The sequence below is a fragment of the Tachypleus tridentatus genome, chromosome 2, assembly GCF_004210375.1.
Source record: "Tachypleus tridentatus isolate NWPU-2018 chromosome 2, ASM421037v1, whole genome shotgun sequence".
In the NCBI taxonomy this organism is placed as follows: Eukaryota; Metazoa; Arthropoda; class Merostomata; order Xiphosura; family Limulidae; genus Tachypleus; species Tachypleus tridentatus.
The window spans coordinates 103,016,751-103,033,029 of record NC_134826.1 but is presented as its reverse complement, the minus strand read 5'-3'; the positions used below and the strand labels follow the sequence as shown (position 1 = coordinate 103,033,029).

General features: G+C 32.1%; 1 protein-coding gene across 6 annotated transcripts in view; it reads left to right on the top strand.

Moving 5' to 3' along the window:
• LOC143244726 (putative E3 ubiquitin-protein ligase HECTD4) overlaps positions 1 to 16,279 on the top strand; it is a 216,974-nt gene that overhangs the window by 89,360 nt on the left and 111,335 nt on the right. For all 6 annotated transcript variants that reach the window (XM_076489886.1, XM_076489885.1, XM_076489884.1 and 3 more), the window contains exons 28-31: positions 1,589 to 1,755; positions 3,696 to 3,842; positions 4,141 to 4,328; positions 5,548 to 5,701. In XM_076489886.1, the coding sequence (XP_076346001.1) occupies positions 1,589 to 1,755; positions 3,696 to 3,842; positions 4,141 to 4,328; positions 5,548 to 5,701 (656 nt within the window). The remainder of the gene's footprint in view (positions 1 to 1,588; positions 1,756 to 3,695; positions 3,843 to 4,140; positions 4,329 to 5,547; positions 5,702 to 16,279) is intronic.

The following is a 16,279-nucleotide window of genomic DNA, read 5'->3' as shown; positions in this document are numbered from 1 at the left end:
GATTTTTCTTTGCCATTGCATTTGCACAATGGAATTGTCAGTTAATAGCTCTTGGAGCCTGGAGTTCAACATTTACAAGACTAGAGATAACAGCTGTGACTCTGAAGATATCTTGGTGGAAATTTTTGATATTTTGGCATATTTTCTGAAGGGTATTAATGACTTATTTCAGTTCAGAGACAATTTTTATCATGTCCCTAGTGCTATTGGAACTGTAGGCTGATGTTTATTGGGAAGACATATGAGAGAATCTCTATTGATATGTATGTGAACTGCATGGAGTTAAAGAGAAAAGATCTGTTGATAAAACTGTATTATGAAGCAAACAGCTTATTTAGGTTATTGTTAGACCAAAACATTGTTATGAAGTAATCAACTTAATTAGGTTATTGTTATATTAATTTATTGTTATGAAGTAATTAATTAATTATATTATTGTTAGACCAAATCATTGTAATGAAAATATTAGCATAGAGTGAAAACAGTTACATTTGCATATTTCTTATAAAATTATAATACACACAGTATACATGTATATGATAGTGACAATTATTATAGTTTATTAGGTAACCACAATTATTAATTATCATATGCAGATTGAGTTTACAAAGGAATTTAATTACTACAGATGTGGAAATAGAACATAAACTAAACATTTATGTGCAAAGAAAATAATTAGTTTGCCACATTCAATCTCATGGTGCATAATGCAAGTTGATGCCCATGGGACATAAGTCTAATTTTCAGTTCTAAGACTATAAGGGCTTCAGTTAATCTTTATACACAGTTTCCTTTTGTTAGAATTTCATAATGCTCAGTTCTGCTTGTAATAAATGTCTAAAATGTTGGGTAAAAGACAAAAACCAATGAAAATCAGAACCTTCTTGATCTAATTTGAGGAATTTCCAATCAATTAGAGATCACACAAAACAAACAACAAACTGAACTAGCTGGACAAGGCCTATAGACCTGGCTTTAAATGGAGTTACATGAGTTAAAATTAAACAGTGAGATGTTAAAAGGTACTCACCTTTCCTTATTTTTCACAGGAAAATGTCTCTGTAGTTTTTGTAGCAGTTTATTGTACATCAATACTTGTTGTATTTGTTCAAATGGGACAGAATTTTTTTGATGTGAACAACTTTAAGTATAAATATTGCTCAAATCAACCCATTACATACAGGCTTGTAGAATCAGATTGGACACTGTTCCCCTAGTTCTCTTATGTTCCATGATATCAGTTTAATTAGGTTTTGTTAGGCTTAACTGTTATAAAATTGAGCTTAATTAGGTTATTGTTAAGACTACAAAATATTATGAAAGTTATCATCTTTATAAGGTGATTGTTAGGTCAAACTTTGATATATAGCTATCAACTAAATTAGGTTATTGTTAGACCAAATCATAGTTTTGAAAATATTAGCTAAATTAGAATATTGTGAGATTATATCAGTTATGAGTGGTCAGCTCTATTAGGTTGTTTTTAAGCATATTTTCCTAAATAATTTTCATAGTTGTGTTACTATATAAAAGTACGCTTTGAATACTATTGAATTTTCATTAAAATAATAAGTGTTGTTTGGGCCAGGTTTCACCTCAGAGTTTCTTAATGGCTGCAAAAGTTCGACATTGGCGAGGGAAGACCAGAAAACAGGCACTTATCCACATGAAGGAATTATTAACAGCAGCATCTCGAGTTGGAGGTGCCACACATTTGGTTGCAGCTGTGGCAGCTGTATTACAGCGTGGAGTAAGGTGGGTTAAAAACAATGTAAACAGTTAACGAGTTTTTAGTTTTTGCAGAACTGAACTTGTTAAGAGATAGGATTGAAAGAAAAATGTCTAAGTGTTTAACCCTTTTGCAGTGGGCATGGTACAAAATACATGAGTTTGTATACACATTTACATACATTAAGTGTTTATACTATAACTTTTAATACAGTTAGTGTATCTTCACAAAATTTGGTAAATTTATAGTAAATATTACAAGCCTTATGTACACAAAAAAAATCAAATTTTTTGATTAAGTATTTTTATTGAAAATGTGTTTGTGAATATATTGAGTCTGTATTCTTACTATTCTGAGTGCAAAGTGATTTTCTTTTTATGATTAAAACAAACTATTTTTTGTCTTGGAAACATCAGAAATCATTTGTGTAATCTGTAAATAACACCTAAATACATTTCAAACAATTGTTTTCAAAAAACTTTAGAGCTTATCTGTTGTTTTCTCTAACCTAACTCTAAACTGGGTCAGTCAATTTAACAAGCCGCATAAACCATCATAAAAAAATTACAAAATAAACATAAATTATGCTTTTTTATTTTAGAATAACTACAAATTATAACACAAAAAAGTTGTAATGATGCAGTTCATATGCAGTCACGTTACTGTATCCAAGAATATAAAACTGGCCTTTACAAAGTGACTTGTCTTGGCTGTGTTTTAATGGATTAGTATTTTGTAAAATAATAACATTTCACTTATAATGCATTATATATGTATATACATTATTACTATTTACAAATAATTTCTTAAAATTTGATTATTATTATTTTTTTATAAACATAGAACAGTAAATAAAGAAGTATAGTAAACAGTTACATTTTCTAGTTATAAAATTTGTACTCATTTGCTGCATTCTGTTAGTGGCTAAATCTTATAAAATTTCACAAATGGAGGACATTGAATGAAATGTTTTTTTAGGTTTTATATATACATTTTGAAATAACCAAAAATCATAAAAATTGCTATATCAATACCACTGAATTCCAGTATAATTTATCATGCTTAATAACTAAGCCCTGAATTTGGGTATAAAAAAATATGAAATTTTGAGCTCATTTAAGTCTTACCTTACTGTTTAGAATCTACCATGAAAAGAAAGATTTTGCTGCCTGAATACTTCAGAGAAACTGAGAAAGCCACTAGGTGGACATTCTGAACTATTAATTCGTTATTCACATATCAGAGACAGAAATAGGTGTACATAAGCATTTCCAAAAATCAAAAGAGATGAACAGGGCTTCTTTGGTTAATTCAATAAATATAATAATATCTTAGAAAATAGGAAAGATAGAAAGTTCTTATTTTATATTACAGCTTGTTAATATTGACAATTTGATTTTGTAATTCATAATAAATTGTAGACTTTGTACTTGGACATCAAAAACATCTAATATGATCTAGTGCTTCATCCAAAATACCAAGTGGCACACAAAAATCAATATTTAGATGTATTTCTTTTAATATTTACTTTTAAATTAAGAACTTAACTGATGTACAATACTAATATTTTAATTAAAATCTACAGTTTGATACTAAAGCTATTGACATAAGCTCATAAAATAGTATTAAATAAAAGTTTTCAGTTGAGTTATGTTTTGTGTCGTAGTGGTTTGATTTGTTGTTACACTGATATATTATTTTAATATTTTTGTAAATTGGACTGGTGTATTGCTGATTGAAGATATATGTGACACTCTTTGAACTGTATGAAATAACTGTAAGAACTTAAATCTAAATAAGTTTCTTCCATTTTTGGCTTTATATAAATTTTGGAAACTGTTCAGATTGTAGAGAGCACTACCAAGGATACTGTAAAACCAAATTATAAGAAAGCTTAACATTTTTCTTTTTAATTTAATAGTTGTGTCCACTTAGTTTATCATTTTTCATGTCTTTCATGTTTTAGGATTGATGAACTTGCATGTGGGGGAATGATGAGTAGTGTCAGTGAAGCTTTTGGAGAAACCCTGGCTTCTGTAGTACAGCTTGTTGCTCGATATCCTCTTGCATGCTGTAATAGCATTGGGTTACTCTGTATTATTCCATATACAAGGTTAAGTAATGATTTTCTTCTAAAAAAGTTATAAGACATGAAAAATATTAATGATATTTTTCAGCTATTATTAGAACAAGAAAAAAATGTATATTTTTTTCGATAAACGAGATAAAAAATAAACTGAGTAAAATAAAAAAAAAACTACTATAAAGATTGAATAAAATATTTGTTATTCACTAATCATGTATCTGGAAAATTAAGTTTTCTGATTTGGTACATTAGGTCTTTCTGAGCAGAACTTCTTATTTAATTAAGTTTTGTATAATTATTCAGATATTTAATTTCTTGTTGACAGAGCTGAGGAAAAAAGCCTGGTACGTAGTGGTCTTGTAAACCTTCTAGATCGTCTCTTAAGCTTGAATGGCTCAAGAAGAGACCCAGGGGTAAGTGAATCACAGACAGCCCATCAGAAGGTATCAGCACTAGTATGGGCAGGATTTCAAGTTCTGGCTAATCGCTGTATACAGTGGGAAAAGGAAGAAGGTGATTTTGATATTTTTATCGTATTAGAAACATTCTTTTAATTGTAAACTACTGAATTATTCATGGTAATAACAGATGGTGAGGGCAGCTTTATTTTGATGCTAAAAAGAATTACATAATATATGATTTAACTGTTTTGCAACAGGCTCCTGTATTTTTTTATATAACTTATAACCATGAAGGTATACACACTATAACTAAAAAAGTAATTAATGGATGTTTATGGAATTTGGCAACCTTTCAGTAAACATTACAAGTCTTTCTAGACAAAAAGAATCGAAATTTTAATCGAGCATTTTTGCTAAAATGTTTATAATTGTATAATATCAGTGCTCATTGATCTGAGTGCAAAGTGATTTTCATGTTAACATTAAAAATACTTTAATTCATTTGAAAAGTTTCAAATTTTATTTGCATAATCTCTAAATTCTAAATAATTATCATTTAATTTTTTTGAAAAACTTTATATTTTATTTTCTATGCTATAACTATATATTTGTATATAATTATATGGCTAATGTTTTCTACTTAGTATTAAGATATTGGACAACTTTTTCATTTTAATAACATAATTTGTATGAGAGAGAAAGTGACTTATTTCTTTTATTTCATTTCTTTTTACATCCCCAATGCTACATTAAATATAACTTGATTCTAGGCTATTTACTTCTAACTGTAGCTTAGGGTAAGGAGCAATTATCTAAAAGTATGGAATGACTTTAAGACGTAGGGTGGAATGGGCATTATTGCTGAGTAAAGAAGTGGTTTTTCAGAAATTGAAATAGTGTTGGATTTTTAAATTTAGAAATGAAAGCTTCTGCTTGAAAATAAAGAAATAAAACAAATTATATACCAAGATATCCACAGAAAAAATTGAGTAAAATAATTAAATAATGCACTTTAGTACAAAATTAGTTGAGGAACTAACAATAAACAGTGAGTATTTTTTTGGTGAAAATAAACACTGCAGTAATCATAAAAATATTTAAAAACAGAAAGAGAATTTTTCTGAAATTTAAGACTTTTATTGTTTCTTAATTTTTTTATTCATATTGTTCTTTTGTTTCATTTTTTTTCTTAATTAGTTTCATTTCTATGTTTGTATATTTTTATGCTGTTGTCATATTGAAGTTCTACCCCAAGGTCACAATTGATTTGCTACTGTCATTAGTCCAGCATTACCTGTCAGTGTGTATGATGTAATTTGTGCTTTATACAGAGGCTCAAGATGATTTGGAACACACAGGACTAGCACGACAAGTATCTGCACTTCTCAGTAATCACTTAACCCGTGCAACAGAAGGGTATCATGGCCAAGCAGTGGGGAATGATGCTTTACAAGAAGTTCTGGGGCTTCTAAATAACCTATCTAAGTAAGTTTACTTAGTATTTGTTTTAAAAGAAGACATTATAAAAGTTAATGCTAATGCCTTCATACTTAACAATGAAATTTTAGTACAAGAAACTTGTACTTGACATTTTCCACCAAGATGTTCAGAAACTCAGTTTTCTTGCTTGAAAGTTGTCCTTTGCCTGACATAAGGGCCTAACTTCTAAGGTTTCTTCGTACTTAACTAAATCTCTCTATGATTGTTTATCAATGGAAATGGAATATTTATCATCAATGGTGTATTAAAAGTAATTTTATCTCTCTTTATCCAAGAGTATCTATCATATTCCATATTCTAACTTGGGTATTTAAGAAGGGTCTTGCTTTGTCTGTGGTGGTTTTTATATAAGTCATCCTTATCAATTATTTTTAGGTATTCTAAATATTGGAAGGTTTTTTAATCCACAGTTTTATCAAGCTTACTAAAATTTTTTCATATTTTTAGGCCCAAACAAGCTTTTCAATTACCAAAATTTGGATTTTACAGTGTTTTACATGTACTGTCTCATCCTTCTTTTGAGCCCTTAGCTTCATGTTCTTTGTTTCACCTTTGTATTAAATTGTATTTTTTGTTATTGTTGACCTGTAGACATCATCAGTCAGAGTTGTTTGCAATTCACATGCACAGGATTCTTTATTATTCCAGATTTGTTCTACTTTACCCTGATAGGTTGTTTATTCCCCAGACTCTGGCAGCCAGGGAGGGGGAAAGATCCTTCTCACCAATCCATTTGTCACTCATTTTTATGACCACTCCAATCCTGATCATTTGTTATGTCCTGTCAGGGCCCTCAAGTGTTATGTGGCTCATACCAACTCATTTCAAGGTACTAAGAACCAATTGTTCATTCATTAGGATCTTTTTTTCTCAGTTTCCTGTGACTTCTCTCCTATTATCCTCATAAGGTGGTTTTGCAAATTTAATCACAAGGCTTATGAAGGATTATCATTTCAATAGAGGAATTTTTGGCATGTCATATCTCACCAGCTTCATTATAACTCCATGTCATTACCTGCTCAGTTGAATTGCCCTCTGAGTGACACTGTGTGGGCTGGTGTGTAGACTACTGCCAATAATTTCCTATCTTATTGCTTATGTGATCTTGTAGTTTTCTCTTCTGAGGGTTTTCAACTACTCCATATAGCTATTTTGACCACATCTGTTAGATTTTCACCAGAAGTATTTTCCTCAATCACATCCTCTTTTATTTCCAGAATCCTTTTATTTTTCACTGAATCCTACTCTGTGGCAAGTGTTACCAAGGCAGGTATGCTTTCTTTTCTTAAATCTGCACTAGCAAACACTTTTACTATAATTACAACAGGTTTCAATAAGCCTTATTGAAATGGGTGTTCAATAAGACCATCAAGGCACCTACTGGATGGTATTACCTTATTATAAATAATCATGAGTAAAGCTAAAGGGCATCCTGCCCATCTGTGCCAGTGATCAGGTTTTTTTATGGTTATTTTATAAATATAGGGAACTTGGGTCACCTATTGCACAGTTTCCATAGCACTGTTCCTCAGGACTACCCAACACATTTTACCCCCAGTTGCTGGGGTGTGGTATGCTCAAATGTGTTCCCCCACTCTTGGAGAAGAGAGCAAATTTGAGGGTCCTCCTATTAAGGTCCCTGGATGTTTTTCCCAGATGTCAGTAGGACTTGCATCAGCTCATCTGATCATTGTTGGTTTTGTATATTATTAATGGAAGGTTGTTCATTATCTCCTAATAATTCCAAATATGAAGTGGTCCTATCTTAGGTCCTTGGTTGAGCACAGGTTCCATGTTCTTTCCATAACTCCAGAGGTAAGTGGAATACTCCTTGTCCTCTTGGTTGGGGAGTGAGGATGAATCTTCATAATTCCAGACTGGATGAGTTTTGCTCTTTCAATTGAGTACAGCATACACAATTTCATTATTCTGAGCTTGGGGTGTTGCTTTTTTGAGTTTTTCAGGTGGACGAGAAAGGTGTTACTCTCTTTGTCATCATGATTCTGGTGATGTGAAATGCATCATTCTATGGCTACAGGTTGGGATTCAATCAAAGTGTATATTTGAGTCAATATATATAACATTATGGTCCAATAACCCTAACCACCAACTTGGGATATAGGTACCATGAACTTGTAATTTCAACCCTGAGTCGTTGAACTTTGGCCATCTAGTTGGGGCTGGCCTATACTGAAGATTACTCATTTTTTATTCCAATTTTGACATAGGAACTATGTTCCAGGTAAATAGCATACCTGTTCTGGATGTAGTGCTGTTTCCCCACTCATTTGTCATTTTTTCTCTTGCTATACACCTGTTCTATATAGATGGTTTCTGTATGGAACATACTTTCACTGGCTTCTCCACCTTCTCAATATGGAATGCTAGCTATAGTGTAAGCAGATGGTAAGTTAACATTTTCCTGAATTGGAAATATATTTCCAATAATACCTCTGCTGACACTTTTTCACTCTATCTCCCCACTAAAATCCAGTTTGTCTAAAAATGTGATTACATTATCGGGATAAGGTGCTTACCTAGATAGAGGGCACATTGAAGTTGGTGGAGAAATTTGCAAACTAAAATATGCTTAAGACATTCAAGTTAAGTATAAAAAACTGGAGTAAACATTCTCGGTGCTTAGATGAGCAGAAAGTGGGTTATGATGCTGTTTTATTTCAAATCCATATAGCTACTCCATATCTTTGAGATTTGAGTGTGGCTCCATTTTTAAGACATTTTGTCTTTGATACTTATCAGAATCGTTGGAGTTTTGAGTGTGTTACATATTATAACTTATCCCGATGAGCCCCCGATTTATTATGTTATGTATTATAATTTATTTTGGATGAGTATTCAATTTATTACACATGTCATGTATTACGATGTTATATAGTCAGAAATTTTGATTTTGATTTAGAAGTTAATTAGATGCTAATATGTATCAAATTTATTATATTTGCTAAGAAGATTGGTACACACAATTTTTTTAACACAAATTTTATAGATTTTAATACATAAACAACAGTACAAGTTATAATAATGATTTTTACAAATATTGGTTTATATACAAGATATTTACAAACTTACAAACTATACTAAGTCTTCTATCTGGTATAGAACTGAACATTTTATTGAAGATCCAAAACCACCACTGGAAAATTAATTCTGAGTTTATATTGTTACACCTTGCTTAAACTAACACTGTCTTTTCTTGGCTGGCCTCACACTGGTTACAAGGTGACATTTTCAGATGAAGATATTTAATCTGCTCCTAGAAATAATAAAGTCTGAAATAATTCACTGAAGTTGAATGGTGTGTAATGCTCAAAATCTATGTATGTTCCTGGTCAAATTCTGCAGTTTTCCAATTAATAAGCATTAACCAAAATTATAGCTTCCAAGGCTTATAGTATACTGACTGTAGCTGATAAATAATAACCTGTCCTTCAGTGATGCTCTTTCATCTCAGAAGTTTGAGTTCTTGCAGTTTTGCAGAGGGATTCAAAATTCCATTTGTTGCTCTACCTTCCTTGTGTTATGTACCTGTTTCCTTCCCTTCTCCTGATGATCCCATAACTTGCCAGCATCTATCAGAGGTGGTACAGGATCTCCTCACCCAACAGGCCATCAAACCTGTTCCACATTTTTCAACAGGGTGTTACTTTCATCTATTTGTTGTTCCCAAAAGTACTGAGAACTGGAGGTCTGTCATCAGTCTTTCCCACCTCTGTTTTTTTTTTGTTTGTTTTTTTTTTCATTTTCCATTTTTCACTAATCTTTGGTTGGCTTTTTCTCCAAGTCTACAGATGAGGAAGATAAGATGAATGTCTCCAATGTCTCTCTGCATACTCCTATCTCAGAACAACCTCATCTTCATACAGTAAAACCTGTCTTAGCTGGAAACTGCACAAGGCAGAAATGTGTACAAGCTGGAAATATCAAAATTTTGCAGCATTATCATAATCTGTAATGAGGACAGAAAACTATTGTTCACCTACCTCATCTGTCAACAAGTAGGATTAGAACCTGAGTGAAGTGGAAAATATATTTTTGATTAAATATTAATTTCTTATTTATTTAATAATTTCTTTAAATATTAATAAATTCTTGTTTAAATATTAATAAATTTTCAGACTCTTTGTTGCAGTACGTATTGGTTAAATATATTCTGTTTTTTTGTCTGTCGTCATTATTCTGGATGTTGCTATACTTTTAGTTGCATTTGCTGATGGGAAAACTAGAGAAACCATGGGTAATAGGTAAAAGTGAAAATTCACACTGTTTCAAAAATTTAAAGAAGAATTAATTTTCTGTGGAATGGAAAGCGAATAATAAAGCGTGGATGACAAGTGCTATATTTGAGGAATTTTTGAACAAATTAAACAAAAGAATGAAACAAGAAAATAGGAATATTCTACTTTTCCTTGATAATGCAACTTGTCACCCAAAAGTTCAAGTTTCAAATGTTCATTTAGTCTTTCTACTTCCATGTGCAACATCAGTTTTGCAGCCACTAGATAAAGGAATTATACTTTGTATAAAATTGAAATACAGAAAAATGATGCTTCAGCATATTATTTCAAACATGGACGACTGTAAAAGAACATTTGAAATGACCACGAAATTGACGTTTTAGATGCAATTGCATTTTTAAGTCTTTCAATCAAATGGGTAAAAGATGAATGCGTAATAAAGTGCTTTTGAAACTAGATTTATTATTTATAATATCAGAGATTGTGAAGAAGTTGTTTGTTATGATGATTCTAGTCAAATCCATACTCTGATTGCAGATGATTCTGTGAACATGGAAAGTTTTTTGAATGTTGATAAGAATGTTTTAACAGAAACTGATGAAATTGATTTAAAATCTTTAATAGAATTGCAAGATGGTAACAGTATGAGAGATTCAGAAGATGAACAAAATGGAAAAGATAGTGAGGAAATAGAAATTCCTACTTCATTGCAAGTGTTAGGTTATATTAATGCTATCATACTGTATGCAAAAATGAAGGGGAAAATGAACCTCATGAAAAGGCCAAAGAATTGGCATTCTCTTTTAACTGCATGAGAAAGCCAATTATAAAAATGAAAAGTTGAAATTGGACACTTTTTTCAAATAAATTTGATTAAGATTTTCTGTACTTATGTATATTTTGAATGTCTATTTTTGTTCTTATTCTAATAAATATAGCATAAAGGGTATAATAACTTTATTCACAAACTTCTTATTTCCGTTGAGTCAAGCAAGTATAATGTTCCACTAAAAATTATATGTAACTAAGGAAATGCATGTTTACTGTCTAAGCTGGAAATTTTACTCGGTCCTGTGCGATTCCGCCTTAGACAAGTTTTACTGTATTAGGTTCATCCATCGAGGGGTAGTATACCTTTGGACTAGCTTTGGCTTCTTCTGTTTTCCTTTGAGTGGTACAAGCTTTTGCTTTTCATCTTCATGCCTTGAGGTTGCATTTACATTTTTACACAGATGACCAGCTATTTCTGGCCCATTCAGAACAGGGTAGGCTGCTTGATCAAATTAGAAAAGTCCTTCCTTTTTCCACCCAATACCTTGTACATCTTGAGGTCTTTTTCAACACTAATCTCAGTGGGGCCCAACCATCTCACCTTAGTATCCATTCAGTGGAATTATTAGTTTACCACTCCCTTTCTGCTCCCTCACTTTCTGCATGTAAGGCTCTGTCGCTTTTGGAGACATGATATTCTGTGACGAAACTAATCCCCCTTGGACGCATGCACTCCCTTCATTGGTACCTTGCCCATGATTCCTTGGATGCTCCCATGACTCTTCTTTCTTCCCTTTCAAATGATATTTTTTTGTGGTTGAACAAGACTCACACAGGAGCAGATATCCCACTTCCTCCTCCTTGTTTGCACTTGCATCTGTTTACAGACACCTTCCTTCAGGGCTGTGGTGCATGGATCAATCACTAGGAGATTATGAGTGAATGATCACTAGAATAACAATCTTACTACATAAATGTTCTAGAGCTGCTAGTCATTTGTCAGATTTTTATCACTTTCTCCCTATTGCCAGACATTGTATGGTAATAATCCATTTCAACAATCCCACAATGGTGGCTAATATCAAATACCAAGGTGGTACCCATTCATGATCTCTCTGTTTTTGCACCTTGGATTTCCTATATTGAACCCACATGTAACTCATTCATTTAATTGTGTGTCATTTCCCAAGTTCTTTCAACTTTGTGGTGAATCATGTTTCCCACCCTGACAAAATTTACCCAATAAAGTGGTCACTTCATCCTCTCATTTTCCAGTGTCTTTTCAGTCTGTGGGATATTTCTTCTTACATCGATGCTTTTGCAACTGCCCTCAATAATCATTTACCCCACTTTTGACACCTAGTTCCTCATTCTTGGGCTTTGGCTATAGATAACTTGAACCAGAATTATGCACACGAATTGTTTTATGGTTTTCCTCCTACGTAATTGCTCGATTGTTTCATTAGGTAGTTTTCCTGGTTTGGGATTTTATTAATGTTCTCTTCTGGACAGCATATCCTTGGTTTTCTCAGTTACTCCCTCCATTGTCACTTCTTTTAATACCTTACTTGCTTCATCAACCCTAGTCAGTGGTTCTCCATCATGCACTCCCTGTCCTCTATCTTCACACCTGGCTTTTGTCTGATCCTTGGCAAGGAAATCTGATTTCTTCCTTTGTGTAGTTTCTCATTTGGCTCAGTCCATCCATTCTTCATTCTTGGAAGTGTATGAATAAAAGTGGACATGGACCTAGGCTTGGAGATTTACTGCTGTTTACTCTATTGTTTCTTGTGTCTCCAAGTTTCTTACATGGCTTTTTGACTGGAAGGTCTTTTGTCTCTTCAATTCCAAATTATTGAGCAGATTTATCCAAGGCCTTTTACCTTTCCCATTTTTTTTCTCTCTCCTGTCCTTACCATGTTAATCCATTCCTTCTGGATTTCTCAAATCACTCTGTAACTTGCCCTTCTGGATTGAGATATTAATGTGGTTCTCTATTCTACTTTACCTCTGTTGGAATCTATATCCTTTTTCTTTGTTTAACCTATCTTTAAATACAGTTGCTATGACCTACTGACAATGAAGTAATTATGTAACTTTCATAAAAGTTCTTTAAAAAATGAAACTAGTTGATGAAATATTTTTAAATTTGTCTTGCACAATCCTAAGATTATGTAGTTTTAGAAAAATAAGACATTTAACTGTGATTTTTGTACCATTTGTAATAAAACATTCATTATTTAATGTGTTTATTTGCACTCAAAATAGTTCACAGACAACGTGATTTTTATTTTGAGTATAAAAACACTATTCACTATCTTATAGTTTTCAAATTTCATTTGCGTAATCTCTAGAACCTTCTAAATGAATATTAAATGCTGTTAAAAGTATATGTATATATCATTAACTCTAGATATTATCATTGATGTACAGTGCAATGGAAATATGTACATACCTCTTAAATGTTTCTGAGTATTTTGTAATATTCTTTTTTGTCATGTGCCTAATTTCATGTCTTACACTTATAGTTTATGCTTAATTTTCTTTTCCAATTCTTTGTGTTTTATTATTGATTTAGGTATGCCAACCTATTCCTGCCAATATGACCCTATGATTATTATAGTTATTACAGGGCAAAGGTCATCCACAAACTTTCTCTAATGCTTGCACACATGAATGATGCCATCTTGCTTAGACATTTCCACAAGTCAAACTACATAAAGTTAAATGTACACAATCATAAAATTTTCAAATATACATTTATAAACACAAATAATACATAAATAATGAAAATATAAACATAAAGCCTAAATACACTCTGTTTAGCTATGATGATGCCATTTTCAACCCATCTCTCTGCTTGTTACTTAGTTATATTAAAAATCTGATTAAACTACTTTACTATAAATGTATTTTAATGAAATTATTAATATTATATATATTGTAATTAAAAGTTTTGTATAGTTATTTATTTCTTTATTTTAAAATAAACCTCTAAAACAATAATTAAAACTTCAGCATGTGTCACAACCTCAGTTAAAAATCTGAACCTTAAGGCTATATAAGAAAAACAAGTTTGAAAATGTAGGCTTACCTTGATTTTGGTGGACAAGGTAAAACATGTACAGTTCTTTTAAATGTAATTTGAGATGTTGCAAGAACTAATGCAGTTGATAAAGTGTTAAATATTCCAGAGTTGAAGATGAGACACACCCACTTTCAATGTAGAAGCTGTGTTGCTAAGAAACAGTTTTAAGTTTGAGGGCATGCTTATAACAAATAGGAAGAGCATATTTTGTCCTTGAAGGTCATTACAATAACAAGAAATGTATTTGTATTCATCTGTTTTCAAATTATGGGAGATGAGTCTAAGTCACATGCATATTAGATTGATATTTAAATTTAGTTAATATCATGAGAAAACTTTTCATTAACAAGCAATAGTGAAAATAGACTAATCCTAGTGAAAAAAAAAGCCATATGAAGAATGTGGATAGGTGGAGAAAAAGGATAAGAATGTGAGAAGGATTGACACAAAGACTGGCATAGAATATTTTTTAATCTCATTTTTCTCATATGCATGATTTCACATATTAATCTTTTCACTTGTAGTTTATTTTTAATTTTCCCTTCCAATTTTTCTCTTTCATTCTTGGTGCAGGTATGTCAACCTGCTCCTGCCAATATGACTCCATGATGTTCTAGACGTTTCCACAAGTCAAACTACATCAAGTTAAATGTACACAATAATAAAATTTTCAAATATTCATTTATAAATACAAATAATACATAATTAATTAAGATATAAATGTAAAACTTAAATGCAATCTGTTTAACAAACTAATACATATAAGATAAGATACTTGCCAAGCACTAGGCACACTTCAAAAGAACAATGGACTAAGATTTTTTCTATCTCATACTACAAATCCACTTGTAGAGGTCTCTTCAGACTATAATTGAATAGTGTAAAATCTCCTCTTTTAATTGGTTGTAAACATGTCATTAAACTTCAAACTGTCATCTAGCAACACAGCTTTGACTTTGCAAGTGGATATGGCTGATCTTAAGCTTAGAAATCTTAGAATGTAAAACCCCCAACGAGAATTTCTTGGACATTTTCCAGATGATAATGAAAGACAGGTGAAACTTCAATATGACCTTGTATGCCAATAGTCTTTGTCCCATTCTCACAGTTTCATTTATAATAGCTCATAAAATTGACTTTTAACCATGAGTAGGTCACATGACAAAAATCCTGCAGTTTTAAATTTATTTTTTTAAAATAAAGGAATACAACTTAGATAATATAAAACTCTAACTTATAACATACTTTATAAGAGTAACTTCATTGAAATACATTCATGTTAAAGTGTTTTAATTAAATTTTGAATGTAACTCAATAACATGAACAGCAGGCATTTAAAATTGGCATTGGTGATATCTATGGTTATAGGGTAAAGGCATATTTTTTCTCCTTTTAGCCTGTAGGCATTAATGGTATGACTTGTTCACCATCAGTTACACACCTTTTACCTTGTTTTTTGTCTTCATTGATCTCTGGAGGAAATCCTGCAGTAAGCCATGTGAACCATTCTAACACATTCATCTCCCATTATTTACATCATATTGTGATTTTGGGTTTTTTTTGAATTTCCACCTTCTGTCTAGCTATATTTCAATCTTTGGTGCAACTCTAAAACAGGGATAGTCTTAATTAATTATTTATTTTCTTTCAGAGGCTCAGTCTTCATTTCTTTTATTGCTCTGACCCCATTCAGTGGTGAATGGTGCTTTTAACTCGAAATCCACACTATTCCATGTTCAGTCTCACTTTCTTTCCATGGTTCCCACACTCAACTTTGAGATGGGGTGTTTTACAAGATCACTTTTAAGTGAATAATATCATGATATTTCCTTCATAAATTGGCCCATTCTGGACTAAACCACCCATAGACTTCATTGGTAAAGCAGAAGGGGATAACTGTTATCCCTGGATTGAGTAAATTGGTCTGCTCTGCTTCTCAAAATATGGTTTCTTACCCATTGCACTGTCTTGGATGTCAACATTCCTTCAGGCTCTTCAATGCATTCTCGTCCTTCTTCCTTCTAGTGGCATTTGGGAGTTCTTACCACTTACTAGTTCCAAGCTGTTGGGGTGGTTGACAATGGAAGCACCTTGCTGGATGGGTTCCACATAAGGTGGCTATAACCATCCAGTTCAGAGTAGATTAGTGGTGTTCTGCCAATGTAGGGGACATAAAATCCTCTGGTTTGCAATTAAACATACAATGGAGTGAGACTTCCAAATGTAGTTCACCTTTTCATTGGAAGCCTTCTTCGAATCTTTACTCAGATGTCAGTATCCTGTGAGCTGATTTTGGTTTTCTAGTGAATCAATCAACACAAATTCTCGCATAGGTTTTGGGTTGTCTGTTTTCTTCCCTCTATTCCTCTTTCTGTATTGCAGATCACAGTAGAGATATGTGTGACTGTTCCAGTTCTGTGCTTAGCTCTCCCTTGTTCTCTGTTACAT